The sequence below is a fragment of the Pongo abelii genome, chromosome 6 (genome assembly GCF_028885655.2).
Source record: "Pongo abelii isolate AG06213 chromosome 6, NHGRI_mPonAbe1-v2.0_pri, whole genome shotgun sequence".
In the NCBI taxonomy this organism is placed as follows: Eukaryota; Metazoa; Chordata; class Mammalia; order Primates; family Hominidae; genus Pongo; species Pongo abelii.
The window spans coordinates 26,302,609-26,322,876 of NC_071991.2; the positions used below are offsets into that span (position 1 = coordinate 26,302,609).

At 35.9% G+C, this 20,268-nt stretch overlaps 1 protein-coding gene and 1 pseudogene across 1 annotated transcript in view; both read left to right on the top strand.

The window, feature by feature from the left end:
* The window catches only part of LOC100462229 (zinc finger protein 117-like), a 37,169-nt gene extending 17,520 nt beyond the window's left edge, over window positions 1-19,649 (top strand). The window contains 5 exon segments of the mRNA XM_024241330.3: window positions 12,027-12,153; window positions 12,658-12,756; window positions 14,599-14,644; window positions 14,646-15,099; window positions 15,101-19,649. Coding sequence (XP_024097098.2) covers window positions 12,027-12,153; window positions 12,658-12,756; window positions 14,599-14,644; window positions 14,646-15,099; window positions 15,101-16,351 — 1,977 coding nt within the window. The 3' untranslated portion in view covers window positions 16,352-19,649.
* Window positions 16,887-19,649, top strand: LOC129060700 (zinc finger protein 626-like; annotated as a pseudogene).
* Window positions 19,650-20,268: the final 619 nt, after the last annotated feature.

Sequence of the window (20,268 nt, forward strand, 5' to 3'; positions counted from 1 at the left end):
TGTAGAGGTCTTTCACCTCCCTGGTTAGCTGTATTTCTAGATGTTTTATTCTTTTTGTGGCAGTTGTGAAGGGGATTGTGTTTTTCATTTGGCTTTTGGCTTGGATGTTATTAATGTACAGGGATGCTACTAATTTTTGTACATTTGCTTTGTATTGTGAAGTTTTGCTTCAGTTTTTCAGTTTAAGGAGCTTTTCTGTGGAGACTATAAGGTTTTCTATATATAGAATTACATCTGCAAAAAATGGGAAGTTTGACTTCCTTTCTTCCTATTTGGATGCCTTTTATTTTGTCTCTTGTCTGATTGCTCTGGTGAGGACTGCCAATTCTATGTTGAATAGGAGTGGTGAGAGAAAACATCCTTGTCTTGTGCCAGTTTTCATATGGAGAAATGCTTCCAGCTTGTGTCCATTCAGTATGTTGGTTGTGGGTTTGTCATAGAGAACTCATTATTTTGAAGTATGTACCTTCTATGCCTAGTTTGTTGCAGGTTTTTAATGTGAAAGATGTTAAATTTTCTTGAAAGCTTTTTCTGCATCTATTGAGATAATCTTGTGGTTTTTATCCTTATTTTTGTTTTTGTAATGAATCACATATATTAATTTGTGTATGTTGAACCAGCCTCATATCCCAGGGATAAAGCCTACTTGATCATAGTGGATTTGCTTTTTGATGTGCTGTTGAATTTAATTTGCCAATATTTTGTTGAAGATTTTTGCATCAATGGTCATCAAGGATATTGGCCTAAAGTTTTCTTTTTTTGTTATACCTATGTCAGGTTTTGGTGTCAGAATGATGGCGTTCTTATATAATGAGTTGAAGGGGAGTGTTTTTTTTCTCAATTTTTTGGAATAGTTTTAGAAGGAATGGTACCAGCTCTTCTTTGTACATCTGGTAGAATTCAGTTGTGAATCTCTCTCGTCCTGGGCTTTTTTTGGTTGCTAGGCTGTTCATTACTAATTCAGTTTTGGAGTTTGTTATTGGTCTACTCAGAGATTCAATTTCTTTTTTGTTCAGTCTTGGGAGGATATATTTGTCCATGAATTTACTATTTCTTTTTTTTTTGTCTTTTTTTTTTTTTCCTTTTTGTGGAGAACGGGGTCTCACTATATTGCCCAGGCAGGTCTCGAACTCCTGGGCTTAAGCTATCCTCCCGCCTCTTGCCTCCCTGAGAGCTGGGATTACAGGCGTGAGCCACCGCACCCGGCTGAATTTACTATTTCTTTCAGATTTTTTAGTTTGTGTTCATAGAAGTGTTTATAGTAGACTTCAGCAGTTATTTGTATTCTTGTGGGGTCAGGGTTAATGTTCCTTTTGTCATTTCTAATTGTCTTTATTTGAATCTTCTTTCTTTATGAATCTGGCTAGTGGTTTATTTAGCTTATTAATTTTTTCCAAAGATTTAACTCCTGGATTTCTTGATCTTTTGTATAGTTTTTCACATCTAAATCTCCTTCAGTACAGGTCAGATTAGTTATTTTTTGCCCTCTGCTAGTTAGGGATTGGTTTTGTCTTGCATCTCTCATTTTATTTATGATATTAGGTTGTTAAATTGAGATCTTTTTAACTTTTTTATGTGAGCATTTAGTGCTATAAATTCTTCTTTTAACACTGCCTTAGCTGTGTTGCAGAGATTCTGGTATGTTGTACTTTGTTCTCATTTGTTTCAAAGAACTTTTTGATTTCTGCCTTAATTTTATTATTTACCCAAAAGTTATTCAGATGCAGGTTGTTTAATTTCCACATAATTGTATGCTTTCAAGTGGTTTTCTTTATATTGATTTATATTTTTATCAAGTTGTGGTCAGAGTGTGTGGTTGGTATAATTTGTGGATGTTTGAATTTGGTGAGGATTGTTTTATTTCTGATTATGTGGTCAATTTTAGAGTATGGGCCACTTAGTGATGAGAAGAATGTATATTATATTGCTTTTAGATGGAAAGTTTTGTAGATGTCTATTACGATTATTTGGTCAAGTATTGAGTTTGGGTCCTAATATCTTTGTTAGTTTTCTGCCTCAAAAATGTGTCTAATAGTGTCTGTGGGGTGTTGTAGTCTCCCAAAATTATTCTGTCAGAATCTAAATATAAATCTCTTAGAACTTGTCTTATTCATGTGTACCTGTGAAAGAAAATTAAATCTTTGGAGCCCAAACTCATTAAACCAAAAAGAAAAGTTAGGCTGGGAACTGGGTCACACAAACCCACCTATCCTTTTGGTTCTTAAATGAGATGGCTACAAGATGAAAAGTTACATGACTCCCTCATATTTTGCCCACAAGAAAATTTCTAGTGAGCTGCAAGATCTTTACCCTAAGGTGTTTCTGTTAAAATTATACCATGGAAATGTAAATTGATGGCTTATCTTTACCTGGTCCACCAGACACAAGTGCATATCTGATTGTTCCCCTGCCCCATTTTGTCTATGTTATCTTATGTAAAAATGCAGATTACCTGCATTTTTCGTCTTCCCCATTTGTCTGTGTCATCTTATGTTAAAAAAGTGCAGATTCACTGACAGACAATGACATGAATGGCTGTTTTTCCTTACCTCCCTCTTACATAACAGTTTTGTACTTCTCAGTATCTCATCCTTTCTCCTTTAAATTTGGAGCCCCCAAAATTTTCTTGGGAGAAAGACATAGGCCTTTTTCCTGGCTGTGCATTCTTAACTTTGGGAAATAAACCTCCTAAAATGATTGAGACTTTTCTTTTCATTTTTCTTGATTGATACACCCATGGATTTTTTTTTTATAACACCTTTCTTTCTTCTGCTTTTTTTCCCATAAACATTTCTCAAGTGCACATGGCATGCAAAATTAAGATGTCCAATAGTTCAAAAACATGTCCAGAGACCTGGCTGTTATAGTGGAAAATACAAATTAGAAATAAGAAGCTTTATTCTCCACTTGAAAAAAGGGAGGATATTTTCTTTCTTTCTTTCTTTTTTTGAGACGGAGTCTCGCCTGGTTGCCCAGGCTGGAGTGCAGTGGCACGATCTGGCTCACTGCAACCTCCACCTCCTGAGTTCAAGCGTACTCAGCCTCCCGAGTAGCTGGGGTTACAGGGACACACCACCACACCTGGCTAATTTTTTGTATCTTTAGTAGAGATGGGGTTTCAACATGTTGGCCAGGCTGGCCTCAAACTCCTGACCTCATGATTCACCCGCCTCAGCCTCCCAAAGTGCTGGGATTACAGGCGTGAGCTACCGCACCCTGCCAGAAGTATATTTTCTTAATTTATTTTTCCTTAAAGCATTTAAATTTTATGTATATTTTTTCTCTGTTGTTTGAAAGATATGTAAATCATATTAACAGTTAAACCTTTTGTCACTGTTTTTGACTTGGGATTGTCTTTGTCTAGGACCTCAGGTTCATTGCTTTTGCAAAGATTTATTTTCTCCATTTGTTGTCTTTTAAAGTAGACACAGATTTGTTTAGATTAAAGTTTGTTTTAAGAGCACACAAAAGTTGAACATGAAGATAGGATTAAATTTAGCAATAAAAAATGCTAAAGACTAAAAGATACTAAGTTCCTTTGATAGAATACAGATTATCCAAGGTAATCAGGTAATATTTGCAGGCCGAAGTACTTTTATTGCAAAAGCATGGTTCAGTGTATGAACTGAACAGTGGAGTCTGTAGTTGTGCTTTGGTTTATATTTATTACTTGAGTACAATTAGCATAGTTACATGTAGTGTTTGTAGACAAACTGCATTCATATAAACAGTATTTTATACACTAGTGTGAATATAACTACAATATTTACTTTGAATGAATCCCTTAGTCATTTTAATAATGTTATATTCGGCTGGACATGGTGGCTCATGCCTGTAATCCCTGCACTTTGGGATGCCAAGGTGGGTGGATCACCTGAGGTCAGGAGTTCAAGACCAGCCTTGCTGACATGGCGAAACTTCATCTCTACTAAAAATTACAAAAATTAGCCGGGTGTGGTGGTGCGTGCCTGTAATCCCAGCTACTCGGGAGGCTGAGGCATGTGAATCGCTTGAACCTGGGAGGCAGAAGTTGCAGTGGGCTGAGATTGCACCACTGCACTCCAGCCTGGGCAATAGAGCGAGACTGTTTCAAAACAAAAAAACAAACAAAAAATTATGTTATATTCATACTTTTGAAATATAAACTTTTTTAATTGAATTATGGTTGTAGACAATTTTTAAAAATCCTATGTACATTATGACTAGCACATTATTTATACTTAGATATTTATATCTAATATTCAAAGGAAATTTACTACCAAACTATTACAGTAATATTAGTATGACATGCTTACTAATTTATCCAGTAGAGTTAATTATAGGTAAGCATGATTTTAGTGTTTATCATTTCACTAAATTGGAATGGTGCTATTACAGGAAAAATAAACAAGAATGATTTGGCCACCCAAAAACCATAATAGCTCTACAGTTCACCATGATGCAAACTCAAATGTATTCCACTATATGAATAAAGTAATATTCTAATTCTTCATCAGAAAGTTATGGTTGTGGGAGGTCCAGGCGGGCGGATCATTTGAGGTCAGGGGTTCAAGACCAACCTGGCCAACATGGTGAAACCCTGTCTCTACTAAAAATACAAAAATTAGTTGGGTGTGGTGGCACATGCCTGTAATCCCAGCTACTCTGGATGCTGAGGCATGAGAATCCCTTGAACCCTGGAGGTGGAGGCTGCAGTGAGCTGAGATTGTACCACTACACTCCAGCCTGGATGACAGAGCAAGACTCCATCTCAAAAAAAAAAAAAAAGTGTTGTTTGGAAATTGTCAAATGTATTCCATTATAGATCTCTCATTTAATGGCTAGGAGAAGAGAGAGCAGCAGAGATGGAAGAGAATCCTTATAAAATTCTGCTGAGAATATGGCCCCTTTCTTCATAATGCTCACGTTTCTCATGCTGAGAGTAGCTGTGCACTTTAGGTGTTTAAAAAAATTGATTAGTGGAATATTTTCTGGCTGACTTGATCAAACTTATATCTAGCCTGTGTTTTTAAAAGATGCTTTTAACTGTTTTTCTCTCAATACAATTTTTCTCGGAGTGAGAGCTGGTTTTCTCTTGAATGCTTTTGGTTTCTATTTTAGAGACCCCATTACTATCCCATGGTGTCTGTGAATGAGGTGGGCTGTCACAGAGCTCTTGGAGCTATCTCTGTCTGGACTCATACTGAAAATCCAGCAGTATTTTTTCTTTGTCTCTGTTATAAATACAAACTTAGGCTGAAACAGTGCTCCTATTCCCATTATTATGAAAGTGCAATCCTACCTGGGAAGCCTGCAGGCTCTCCTGCCGCTCAGGCTTCACTCTCTGATGTGGCACCGGAGTGCTGCTGTGGCAGTTGGTGATAACCTAAGATGTGTTCTGCCAGCTGTGAGCTCTGTGCTGTGGGTTGTGCCTCAGGGAAAGATGGTAGGAGTCAAGAGAGGACACCAGCCACCAGGACAGAGCAAGCAGAAGTGCTGTAGCCCAGTGCTCAGGGAGTAGAGAGCCATTGCTTTTAAATGTAAATAGCCATAAAGATATTCAACCCTATTCAATGATTTCTGTAGGAAAGGGAGAGCCTACCTTCAGCAGGCACCTGGCTTCAAGTTGCAAAATTACCTCTTGTCATGAAGTTGTGAAAAGTTTATTTTGTCATTGATTATAACCAATTAGCATACAAGTATGTCTTTGCAATCTCTTAAGCAGATTGACTGTGATGCATGTCACATTCTGGTTTAATTGTGTAATGAAACAGTTTTCTTTCTGTTTTATCATTGTGGAGTTACTCTGGGGCTGGATAAAACTTTTCTTTTAATTATATTTTCCAAACACTGTTTAAACTTACCACACATGATATAAACATATAAGGTGCCAACCAAGCTTTAATCTAGATGGGCCTTTCCATCTCAGGCTTCCAGTCAACTCACGATTGTGCTGCAAAATGTATGCTGTCCCCTGAATATGCAGGCTGAATCGTGCCTCTGCCTATTTAGTATCTAGTCCTGTATAATCACATCTAGAGAGGCTAGACCCGATTTCCAAATACTTTATAGAACAGCAATCAACCATTTTACCTCTTTCAATGACTCTTGTATCTTTAGACCTTGAGCTGATTCAGAGACCACCGGGCCCAGAAACCCAATTAGATTAATGTGCATGCATTGAATAGACGTGTAGGCATGAGAATCTCCACTTTCCCTTTCTCCTCTTTTTAAAATGCCCACGAATGTGCAGATGACACCTGCTGCTACTCCACCCATCCAGGACCTAAATTTGCAGCTCCAAATTCTGAATCTAGGTCTTGAGATTTGGGGGAAAAAAAGCCTTTATTTGAGAAATGCAAATTCTTTTAGTTATAAGGCTCAGAGACATTAAAATTAGACCACAGTTATGTCTTTCTCCCTTCTTTGAACTGTGTATTTACTTGTTAAAACTGCTTGCTATTGCCACAAGTAGGTATAAATTAAACTAATAATGACATGCTGGGCACCATAACCCACACCCTATAGCTTAACAATGTATATCAAATTAGTAATCAATGTTATTTTTTGTGAATAAAAAGAATTTCTGACAAACCAATATGTATCAGCCCACTCTCTGTCCTCTCATTTTGCCTTCACAGATCCACTTGTAACTGCTGCTAATCCAAGTGTAGATTCCAGGCATCTTGAATTTTTGCTCCCAGGTTACAATCCTCAAGGTTGGCTCAAATGAACTGTCTACTTATATTCATGTTGCCTCAGTGATTTCCTTTTAGGTAGACATATCATTTAGAATGTGCTAGAGCAACCTCTATGAGGAAATCTCTTTTTTGTTGTACTCTGCTTGCTGTAACACTCAAGAATACAGAGCCAGGTTGATTCGACCTAGAATCTGCATAAAAGAGCTGGCCTCTGCCTGATATTTATAAAGCAGGGTCAGACTTTGGATTGAGAATGTACAGGAAACCAGCAGGAGGCATTTTCTGCATTGTGAGATGTCAACGTAGACATCTTAAAGCCCCCCTTTAAGAGCGTGGCTCTTTGAACTTTTCAGATCTTGTTCAGTGACCTGCTACAGTAATGTAAGAAGCTCCAGATGTAAATAGAATCTGATGGTAGAATCTGTAAGCGTAAACAGGCATCTTAGGAGTGAGAGATCAAGGTCACAAAGTATCCAGAGCAATGACCAGAACTATACCTAACTGTAAAATATGATACTGGAGTATTCTTGTCCTTCCTACCCAAGAGCTAACCAATCAAGACAGGTGATCCAGGTTCTGGAGGTCCACCAGGGCATTTCCATTTTCTATTTAGAATCAGCCTGAGTCTGCCCTGCTTGGCTTATCCTTAAGCAATCAGCCTAGGTCACTGGGAATCTTCTCACAATCACCTAGGCATCTCTCAGACATTTGAGGATGTCCACAGCAGAACTGTGTCAGGCTGACAAGAGCAGTTAATTCTGCTTCTGTCTCAGTGTAAGAGAAATGAGTCATCCTGTGTTTGTCCCTCCCCTAATATAAGAGATGTCTTCGCTTGGTACCCATATGAGAGTTTCTCCAGTTTCCTGATACTTCAGTGAAAAACAAGGAGGAGGTCTGGAGACTCAAACAGATAAACCAATTGCTACCATTTCATATGGCCATTAGAAAAATAGATGAAGCATCATTGTCCCTACCATCCAGGAACTGATAGTCTAGACAAGCAACTGAATTCAACATGGTTGAATTAAGCATCATATGGTTAGCACAATGAATAGATGTGTGAAAAAATAAGTGGGCTTTATTTGGGCAACTTTCTTTATATTTTTGTAACTTCTGATGTCATCATTTGAGTGGATGTTCATGGACACAAGCATTGTTATTATTCTTCTTATTTCTTATACCTTGCTAAGAATACATATTTATTTTCTAATAAAATTACCCTACAAAACCCTAAGAGATTTGTTAAATTGCTTATTAGCATATGTTATAAAATTGACAGGGCAGTGGCTAAAAAAGATTAAAATTTCACAACTGTGTGATTTAGTTTTCTTTTAGGTAAACTTAGGAAAAACAGAACTGGAAATACCCCAGTGGCATAGAGAGCAGAATTCTACATAGGGTCCACTCTCTGCTCCAGCCCTGTTCAAATTCACCCTTTTTGGAGGCCTTATTTAGGTCTGGCCCCACCCTGGAGCCTTGTCTCACAGAACTGATTAGAAGAGATCAGAGTATTGGATAGTGAATCCTGCAGCCTTTCTAGAGCCAGTGCGCACAATTTTCTGAAACCCAAAAGCAGATAAATGGAAAAAATGTGTGAGTCTTAATTTTTAAATTTTTACTAAAACCGGTGCTTGCAGAGAGATATTCCATTTAGCAACCTGTTTTCTATTCCTGCAGATGCAGTAGTTGCTCCACAAGTCACAAAAAATTAAACACAATAAAAATTTCTTTCAGCTACATTAAACTTTTCCTTTCTGTATCCCTCTCCTCTGTCTATATTTAGCTTTTATTCTGTACATTTTTAAATAAAATCAGTGACAGAGAAACAGAACAAATAAAAATGCTGCACTTTTAATCTAAATCCTGAGAATTATTAAACACTTAGTACCAGCTCCCAAGGTGTTATGAGGATTAAATCACATAATGTGTAATTCCCAGTAAAGTGCTCTGTAATATCCTCTTCAGCACATAGTACCTGCTTTATAAACATTTCATTAGTACATGTGAAAATGTTTTTCAAATGCAGATTTATTAAGATATGGCTGCCTTCTGTTTGTTCTGTAAACTTTAAAGAGCCAGCAAATAATATGAAAATTTATTGTCTTCATTTGAACTAGAAGTATTTGTGTCGTGACAAGAATGCTGAGTGTAAGGAACTCTGCTGTGCCTGCTTTCTCTAACTAATGCTAATAATGAGCCCAGGAGAAGCATTCACAGGGGACTTGTTTGAAACACCCATTCATGGACCCTTTCCAAACCTGCAGAATCTCATTACATAGAGTGGGGCCAAAATCACCAAGTGATTTATAAGCTCATTAATGCTTGGAAGGCAATGCTTACCTAAGTGGTTATTAGCCCAGGCTTCTAATTAGGATTACATGACCAATTTGCAGAAATCTCTTTACTCGTGCCCTTTCCGCATGTTTATTACTCTGGGTGGAAGCATCCATGTTGTTTTAGTTAAGTTTCTCATGTGACTCTAAGGTGAGGACAGAATCAAGTATGAGTTGTTCAAGATACATTCATGTGAATTGAGTTGTGTTTTGTTTTGTTTTTTGAGACCCACTCTTGCTCTGTCACCCAGGCTGGAGTGCAGTGGCATGATCTTTGCTCACTTCAACCTTCACCTCCCAGGTGCAAGTGATTCTCCTGCCTCAGCCTTTCGAGTACCTGGGACTACAGGCATTTACCACCACACCGGCTAATTTTTTGTTTTTTTGTTAGAGATAGGGTTTCACCATGTTGGCCAGACTTGTCTTGAACTCCTGGCCTCAAGTGATCCACTCGCCTCGGCCTCCCAAAATGCTGGAATTAGAGGTGTCAGCCACCATGCCAGCCTGAGAGTTAAGTTTTCTTTTGCAATAAAGGGTGTTCACAGGGCTGGACCTATTTGGATTTGGTAAGGAGAGGGCAGTGTGGCCCATATTTCCATTACTGTAGCAGAAATTACTGGTGTCTGTGGCAGTGGAGGGCACATTAGGACAGGAACAGGGAAACTTAACTTTTCTTTTTTTTTTTTTTCTTTTTTTTTTCTTTTTTTTGAGATGGAGTCTCGTTTTGTTGCCCAGGTTGGAGTGCAGTGGCGTGATCTCCACTCACTGCAAGCTCCGCCTCCCAGGTTCACGCCATTCTCCTGCCTCAGCCTCCAGAGTAGCTGGGACTTCAGACGCCCGCCACCACACCCGGCTAATTTTTTGTATTTTTAGTAGAGATGGGGTTTCACCATGTTAGCGAGGATGGTCTCGATCTCCTGACCTCGTGATCCGCCCGCCTCGGCCTCCCAAAGTATTGGGATTACAGGCGTTAGCAACCACGCCCGGCCGGAAACTTACTTTTTTGGGGGTTGGGGGAATGGAGTCTCGCTCTGTCACCCAGGCTGTAGTGCAGTGGTGCGATCTCAGCTCACTACAACCTCCGCCTCCCGGGTTCAAGCAATTCTTCTGCCTCAGCTTCCCGAGTAGCTGGGATCACAGGCACGCACCACCACGCCCAGCTAATTTTTGTATTTTTAGTAGAGAGGGTGTTTCATCATGTTAGCCAGAATGGTCTCGATCTCCTGACCTGGTGATCCGCCCGCCTCGACCTCCCAAAGTGCTGGGATTATAGGCGTGAGCCACCGCACCCAGTCGGAAACTTACATTTTTATCTCCATGGAGCAGCTTATTTTTCCTGAATCTCTTCTTTACAAAGGACAAAAATGGGTGGACTTTTTCTGCAGGTCTTGGACCTTCTGCCTGTGGGTGTGGTGGTGGCAGGTAAACAGGTGGTGCTGACACCTTTAAAAGCATATTCTCAACATGCAGGTGTAATTTGTCCATAGAATCTCATCTTAAAAGGAATCCCAGAGAAACAGGAGAAAGAGGAAGACATGGCTTTTTTTTTTAGCTTAATATGTCTCAGATAGAGAGCTGTGTCCACTCTGCCTCCTGGAATGCCATGCGTTTAGTTCTTGCAAACCTTTACTTCTCTAATTGTGTTGTTTCTCCCTAATGAGTTTGTTTTAACTACTTTTTAAAATTCTTATGATAGTCAAGGGTCTCTGAAAAATATTTTTTCCTACATACCAGAGGCTTCTCTACATCTCTACATCATGGCTCTTTATATGCCACGTAGAAATCTCATTATGAATTTATAATCTGCAACATGAAAAATGTTCCCTCTGTGGCTGTTGAACATGGGAAGGTGTGACTACTCAAGATTCCTATTGGGGAAAAGCTGGGGTCTTTAGTAAAGAAGGAGAACATGTAATGTTGAGGTTCCATCTCTGTTCTCCATTAGCTCTATGCAGAACACGATTAATAAAATGCTTTTTCAAACAGAATGGCATTTATTACCCAGAAAGTTCTGAAACAAATTATTAGGAGATAGATACCTGCTCTTTAGGGTGCTAAAGAAAGACTACTTAAAATCACTATTAAAAATTACAGAACATACAAATTATCTGTATGTTGAAGTTTCCATAAAACTGATTTTTTTAATGGTTAAATTCAAACTCTAATTTACTTTTGAGATCGATATTGCAGCAGTGATGCTGCACTTTTCTGTGTGCATCAGCACATTACAAAAATTTGTCCTAGTGCAATTGATGTTAATGATTCAATTGGTGAAAGAGCTCTTGGACAGATTTCTTTACTATAATTATTTTTCTCTTCATTATTAAGTATCTTTATGCTGCTGATGTGCATGTAAACCATCACATTTAATCTGGCAGGTGCCTTTCTTTCTTAGGTTTTCTGTGCATATATCTGCCTTAGGAAAATGAAAGCTGTCATCGCTTTTTATGGGCCAGAAAAACTGGGAAAAACACAGGCTCATCCACTTACTGGATGTTTGACAAAATACTCTTCTTGGGCCAAAAACATTGACATTATTGGTGAGCTTTTTAGAAATTTAGAATATCAGACTGTTCCAGATCTTCTGAAAAAATTATCTGCATTAACAAGATCTGAAGTTTATCGTACACATTAAAACTTGCGAGGTACCTTTTAACTCAACATGTCTTTTTCATCTCAAAAATACACACAACTCATTCTGTATGATGCAGATATAGCATTTTAAAATAGACATGTTTGCGTTTATGCCCTAATTTATACTTTATTATCCAGAAAAGTACCATATATATACAGATGTTGTGGATCTTATGCCACTTTCTTTTCTCAGGGTTAGATAATACATTAGAAAATATTTCTGTGTTAACAATTCTTTTATGGATAGTTTCATTCACTCCTATAAGCCAGAACCAGTTTTCTTTACTGTTTTATTTTACCTTGAAATTTAAAATTACGCCCATGGCCACTTGGTAAATGTATGTGATTTTGTGTATGTGTGTGTTTTTGTGTTTTTCAGGGACCATTGACATTTATGGATGTGGCCATAGAATTCTCTCTGGAGGAGTGGCAATGCCTGGACCCTGCACAGCAGAATTTATATAGGCATGTGATGTTAGAGAACTACAGAAACCTGGTTTTCTTGGGTAAGGGTAACTTCAATACACATTTTCTAATATACCCTAAAGGTTTTATTTCTCTTTTTTGTAGAATGTTTTTGGTGATTTATGCTTTGCATAAATTGAGTTTCAGATCCCTGTTTTCAAAAAAATCTTTTAGATTTGTCATTGTAGAAAATAGTTTGCTCAAGACGTTTCATCTTTACCATAACTTTCCACATTCCTGAGCTGATCTTTATCATTCAGTCTTGATTAGTGGTAATTTTAGAAATTTATTGGCATAAAATATTGTTGCCCACACCTTAAAATCTAACTCCCAACAACAATTGTTTTGATTCAGTAGTACCAGGTAGTGAAATTAAGAAACTACAAATTTAAAATATTTTCTAAATCTTTAGAAATTTTTGTTATAAATTAGCATTTGGGGATTAATTTACTAGAATATTCTATTGCATTCTCTTTACTGAGCACATTACTAGGTTGGTAATTGGAGAATATGTGCAAGATTTATGTTATTTATTTTCAATAAAGCAGGTATTGCTGTCTCTAAGCCAGACCTGATTACCTGTCTGGAGCAAGGAAAAGAGCCCTGGAATATGAAGAGACATGAGATGGTAGCTAAACATTTAGGTAAGTGAGAGTGAATACACAGATGGCACAGAGAAGAGGTCAAAGGCCAAGGAGAAGGCCACAGCTTAAAATGTGATTTGGTAAGCAGTGTTCCAAAGGAAATAGTTTCTGGAAAGCCTGAGTTGTTTTTTTTATTTTTCTCTCACATAGGACATTATTGTTTTTCAATTATCTAAGGATTCCTCTTTCCCTTTAGGGATCTGTCTTCAATTTCACAGTGAAAGCCAACGTCCTCTTCATGGGATATAAAAGACTGCACAATCTGACTGGTTTTTTGTTGTTGTTGTTTTGGGGGACACACAAATATGCATAATTTTGAGAAACTCTATGTTAAACAGTTTTTTAAATTCTCTTTTTGCATCAAGTCTGAAATGTGTGAGTAGTGGTTTCTGTTCCATTGTTTTTTGTTGTTGTTGTTTATTTTTCTGTATATTCCATTCTGTTTTTACTACTATTGTTTTGAAATATAGTTGCATATGTAAGGCATATGCAGTGCCAATATACCTTTTCAGGATTTGGCTATTTTGGATTGGCTTTTTCTTTTTATTTGGCAGGACAGATTTGCTGCTGGTATTATTCTCACTTGACAGCTATTTTCTTCAGGACTTTGACAATGTCACACAGTTCTCTTCTGGCCTGCAAAATTTTCTTAAGAAATTCACTCATTACCTCATAAGACTATGCTTATAAATAACATATCACTTTTATCTTACAACTCACAATATTCTCGTCTGTGACTTTTAAAATTGTGCTTATATATGTTCTTGTTGTAAATATCTTTGTCTGTATTCTAGTTTCTTTGTTAATCTTTTTCATTTTTACATCAGTTTTTCTTATAATTTTTCAGTTCCTTTTTTATATTTTTTACCTCCACAATTTCTGTTTTTTGATATTTTTAATATTTTTGTTATCCCAATTTTTATGATTTTTAATAGTGGTCTGTGTTTCTATTTCATGCATGGAATATTATTCAATTTATGTTAACTTTTTAAAATTAATTTTTTAATGGTTGCTTTCTGAAAATTTTATAATATTTGATAGAGCTATGTTGCCCTAAAATTTTGTATACATTGTAATCTTTAATTGAAATTTGAACATTAAAAACAAGCTACCTGTCACAGTGTCTATAATGTAGCTTTGTCCTGGCAAAGTCTGAAACCATTTGTCTTAGCTAGAGATCCTGAGAGTCTTTCAAACATATTCTTAGGATGTGTCTTGTCTGAAATGTTCTAGTTGTTTTTTAGTTAAAAGACTTTATTCATGTTTCTTCTTAATAGTCATCACTTGCCACAACTGTTCCCTGTCTGTAGTACAGTCTCTTTCCTGCTGTAACATTTACCTTTGATCTCAGCAGACTCAAAATGTCATTCCAAAGTATACCACTGTTAATTTCAGCACTTTATGTCATTGGAGACAGAAACCAGTGTCCACAAAAGCACCTAATAAAGCCAGAAATAAAGATGTGGGTGTGTTATTTTTCTTGTCTTTTGAAAAAGAAAGCAAAAGTTGGTAATGTACTTCTAAAGACACTATGTTATACTGAGGAGCAGAAAGAGCTGTGTTGGGTAAATGTAACAAGCTTTTCTTTTCCTTCTGTGTGGCTTTTGGAATTGTGCTAACCTGCAACACTGCACACACTTAACTCATTTATAAATTTTCTACAAATGTATTTTGGTCAATATGCTTTTGTTACATTTATATGTCTATGAAGGAATTTGAACCTGTGGTATTTTGCTATGCCATCTTGCTTATGTAGTTTGTGTAACTTTATGGGTTAGATTTGTAAAGTATATTCATCTGAGTCGAGCAAGTGAAGTAATTTGTTATTTTTATTTCTTTCAGTTATGTTTTATTATTTTGCCCAACACCTTTGACCAGAGCAGAACATGAGATTCTTTCCAGAAAGTGACCCTAAGAAGATATAGAAAATGTGGATATGAGAATTTACAGTTAAGAAAAGGCTGTAAAAGTGTGGTTGAGTGTAAACAGCACAAAGGAGATTATAGTGGACTTAACCAATGTTTGAAAACTACCTTGAGCAAAATATTTCAGTGTAATAAATATGTAGAAGTTTTCCATAAAATTTCAAATTCAAATAGACACAAGATGAGACATACTGAAAATAAACATTTTAAATGTCAACAATGTGGCAAAACATTTTGCATGCTTTCACACCTAACTCAACATAAAAGAATCCAAACTAGAGTGAATTTCTACAAATGTGAAGCGTGTGTAAGAGCCTTTAACTGGTCCTCAACCCTTAATAAACATAAGAGAATTCATACCGGAGAAAAACCTTACAAATGTAAAGAATGTGGCAAAGCCTTTAACCAGACCTCACACCCTTATTAGACATAAGAGAATTCATACTGAAGAGAAACCGTACAAATGTGAAGAATGCGGCAAAGCCTTTAACCAGTCATCGACCCTTACTACACATAATATAATTCATACTGGGGAAATTCCCTACAAATGTGAGAAATGTGTTACAGCTTTTAACCAAGCCTCAAAGCTTACTGAACATAAGTTAATTCATACTGGAGAGAAACGTTATGAATGTGAAGAATGCGGCAAAGCTTTTAACCAATCCTCAAAACTTACTGAACATAAGTACAGTCATACTGGAGAGAAGCCGTACAAATGTGAAGAATGTGGTAAAGCCTTTAACCAGTCCTCAATCCTTACTACACATAAGAGAATTCATAGTGGAGAGAAGCCCTACAAATGTGAAGAATGTGGCAAAGCTTTTAAACAATCTTCAAATCTTACTGACCATAAAAAAATTCATACCGGAGAGAAACCCTACAAATGTGAGGAATGTGGCAAAGCTTTTAACCAACTCTCAAACCTTACTAGACATAAGCTAATTCATACTGGAGAGAAACCCTACAAATGTGGAGAATGTGGCAAAGCCTTTAACCAGTCTTCAGCCCTTAATACACATAAGATAATCCGTACTGGAGAGAATCCCCACAAATGTAGAGAATCTGGCAAAGTTTTCCACCTATCCTCAAAACTTAGTACACATAAGAAAATTCATACTGGAGAGAAACTCTACAAAGGTGAAGAATGTGGCAAAGCCTTTAACCGATCTTCAACCCTTATTGGACATAAGAGAATTCACACTGGAGAGAAACCCTACAAATGCGAAGAATGTGGCAAAGCTTTTAACCTATCCTCCAACCTTACTGCACATAAAAAAATTCATCTTGGAAAGAAACCCTACAAATGTGAAGAATGTGGCAAAGCTTTTAACCGATCTTCAACACTTACTACACATAAGATAATTCATACTGAAGAGAAACAGTACAAATGTGATGAATGTGGCAAAGCTTTTACCCGATCCTCGAAACTCATTGAACACAAGAAAATTCATACTGGAGAGAAACCTTACAAGTGTGAAGAATGTGGCAAAACTTCTAACCATTTCTCAACCTTTACTAAACATAAGATGATTCATACTGGAGAGAAGTTACACAAATGTGATGAATGTGACAAAGCTTTTAACCAATCTTCAACCCTTTCTACACATAAGATAATTCATACTGGAGAGAAACCCTACAAATGTGAAGAATGTGACAAAGCTTTTAATTGATCATCAAACCTTACTGAATATAAGAAAATTCATACTGGAGAAGAATCCTACAAATGTGAAGAATGTGGCAAAGCTTTTAACCAATCTTCAAACCTTATTAAACATAAGAAAATTCATACTGGAGAGAAACCCTACAAATGTGAAGAATGTGGAAAAGCTTTTAACTAGTTCTCAACTCTTACTACACATAAAATAATTCATACTGGAGAGAAACCATATAAATGTGAAGAATGTGGCAAAGCTTTCAACCTATACATAAACCTTACTACACATAAGAAAATTCATACTGGAGAGAAACCCTACAAGTGTGAAGAATGTGGCAAAGCTTTTAACCAAGTGTCAACTCTTACTATACATAAAAGAATTCATACTGGAGAGAAACCTTACAAATGTGAGGAATGTGGCAAAACTTTCAATCGATCCTCAAAACTTACTACACATAAGAAAATTCATACAGGAGAGAAACCTTACAAATGTGAAAAATGTGCTAAAGCTTTTAATCAGTCTTCAACCCTTTCTACATGTAAGATAATTCACACTGGAGAGAAATGCTACAAATGTGAAGAATGTGGCAGTTTTTAACCGATCTTCAAACCTTACAGACCATAAAAAATTTCATACAGGAGAGAAATCCTACAAATGGGAAGAATGTGGCAAGGCCTTTAACTGGTCCTCAACGCTTACTAAACATAAGGTAATTCATACTGGAGAGAAACTGTACAAATGTAAAGAATGTGATAAAGCTTTTAAACAGTTCTCACACCTTGCTATACATAATATAATTCATACTGGAGAGAAACTCTACAAATGTGAAGAATGTGGCAAAGCTTTTAACTTATCCTCAAACCTTACTGCACATAAGAAAAATCATACTGGAGAGAAACCCTACAAATGTGAAGAATGTGGCAAAGCTAACCTATCATCAACCCTTACTCCACATAAGACAATTCATATTTGAGAGAAACCCTGCAAATGTGAAGAAAGTGGCAATGCTTTTAACTAAATCTCAAACTTTATTAAACATAAGAAAATTAATACTGGAAACTTTACAAACCTGAAAGATGTGACAATGATTTTGACAACACCTTCAAACTTTTCTAAACATAAAATAAATCATACTGGTGAGAAATCTTAAAAATATGAAGAATGGTACAGAGCCTTTAAGTGGTTGTCACACTTGATTGTAGGTAAGATAATTTATACTGGAGAAAACTCCCAGAAGTGTGAAGAATGTGGCAAAACTTTTAGTTAATTTTCACACCTTATAGCACAGGAAAGCACTTCAGAAAAATTGTACAAATATAAATGTGGAAAAGCCATTAATATCTGCTTACATCTTACTCAACATTAGAGAGTTAGTGCTTAATAAAAGCATTATAAAAGCAATTAGTGTAAAATCAGAAAATGAAAGCTTTTTTTTTTTTTTTTAGATGGAGTCTTGCTCTGTCACCCAGGCTGGAGTGCAGTGGTGTGATCTTGGCTCACTGCAACCTCTGCCTCCCAGGTTCAAGCAATTCTCCTGCCTTAGCCTCCAGAGTAGCTCAGACTACAGGCGCACACCACCACATTTGGCTAATTTTTTAATTTTTAGTAGAGACTGGCTGTCACCATGTTGGCCAGGCTGGTCTTGAACTCCTGACCTCAAGTGATCCACCTGCCTCTGCCTCCCAAAGTGCTGGGATTATAGGTGTGAGTCACTGTGCCTGACAAATATAAACCTTTAAAGAGAAGAAGGTTTTCATTTTGAAGACAAACATTAGGAACATAAAGAGGGTTGTAGTGTCTTTACTTGTATCACAGATTTTATTGTACACGTTATGTACTAAAGGAAAATCCTGAAGCAGTGCTCAAGCTTTGATCAACATCAGGGAGTTTATATTGGAGAAAAACTGCAAATGTAATATATTTGGAAAAACATTTTTCAAAAACTACTGCTTAGAGAACACCAGGGGACTTATACTAAAATATATTTTTGCAGATGCAGTAAGTATAAAAGAAATTTAATCCAAAATTAAGTGTGTGTAAATATCAGAGAATTCACAGTAGAAATATCTAAGGCACTGACATTTTAGACATTGCACTTAATCAGTGTGCTGAGTACAGAAAATAATCCAAAATTAAAGTTGGTAGATAAATTATTTGTATATAACTTTAAAAGAGGTAGAAATATTTTTAGTTATAATTACATTTAAAATATACTTTTTTCTTTTAAAAAATTACAAAATTTTTAAAAAGTGAATGATGTAATTCAACTCAAGTTACTTCATGCTCTTCATTCTATTGTATTCACATGTGAAAGCGTGTGATCAATTGTTGCTTCATCAAAGATATGAGACATTCTTTTTTGTTAGATGGGCAATATTTTTTACCTTTTCTATGGAAGAGTAAAGACATTACAATGTAGGATGCATGATAAAAATCTAAGTGGAGAGGCTCTTTGTGTTTAATTTATAATATTGAATGATGTATGAGGGAGGTGTTCAGAGGAATGTTCTGCATTCTAGTGAAAATATCTTTTATTTTAGTTAAAATTAAAATTAGTAGCATATCATTTTACTAATTGTACTTTTATGTAATAAAATGCAGCACATTTAAAAAATTTTAGATTATTGTGAACTTAATTTTTTAATTAAACTTTTTTTTTTAACATGTTAAGACCATTGTGCATTCAATGAAGTGTTATTATGCCACTAACTTTAACCTATCCCACCTTACTCAAGGGTGTTGGTAAAAGATAGTAACAATGTGCTATTTAATAACATAGTGGACTAACATCTCTAATAATTTCTCTTGCCAGTGACTTTAAACTAAAGAACTTAATTAAAGAACATTGTTCCCTTAGGTTAAATTTTTATTCTTTTTTCTTATTTAAACATATTTTTCTTAACTTTTGTGGGTACATAGTGTATGTATATATTTATCCCATATATGGCATATTTTGATACAGGCATATGAATATGTATTAATCACATCAGGGCAAATGAAATATCCATCAACTCCAGCATTTATCATTTGTATTACAAACCAATTCTACACTTTTAGTTACTTTAAAATGTACAAGTAAATTGCTATTGACTATAGGGTCATTTTCATGAGTATAATAAAAATTATATACAAGATAAATAAAATCCTGAGTCTTAAAATTCTAGGTTCTGCTTAAACATTTTAAAAATTTTGTTATGTATTTTTCTTTGAACATGTCTCTCTGCCTGCAAACATAACAGAATTTTAGTATTGGTTTATATAGAGTTAACTATACCCATATATTACTCTAAAAATAAATGTTAAGTGCAAGAAAGTTATGGACTGTTTTTGTGTGAGTGTGAGTTTGTACCTATTTTCAAAAGAAAAGAGCAATATTGGAACAAAACAAATATTTTAATAAAGTAATGTACTAGACAACTGAAAACTTCAAAAATGCTGAAAGTAAATGTATACTCTGCTTTGTATTGAATTCATTACTGCCAAATCTTCTGACTTATGATTCAGAATTTCTCCATGCAAATTATGTTTTTACTTGCCTGTTAGTCATGCTAGACCTATAATTTTCTTGTTTCTTACCATTTTTTTCTTTTATACTTTATGAGGTATTTATTTTGTGAGCTGTTCATGGATGATAAATGATTTTTATAAAATTTAGTACTGTACACAAGATACGTTTTAGATGTATTTCCAAAATTGTATATTAATTGTATTTAGTTAGAACATTCCATTTGTTCTTTTAATTGGAGAATCCTATATAAGCCTATATTTCTTATTCTTTTCTCTTATTATAATTGACATAAGTAAATTTATTTATTTATTGAGCCAATTTGTTCAGGTAAGAACTAGGAATGCTTCATAAGTCATGAGGATGTTTTTATATATAAATGTGGCAAACAAATATGACAGTGCTTGCTGTGTAACAGATGCTCCAT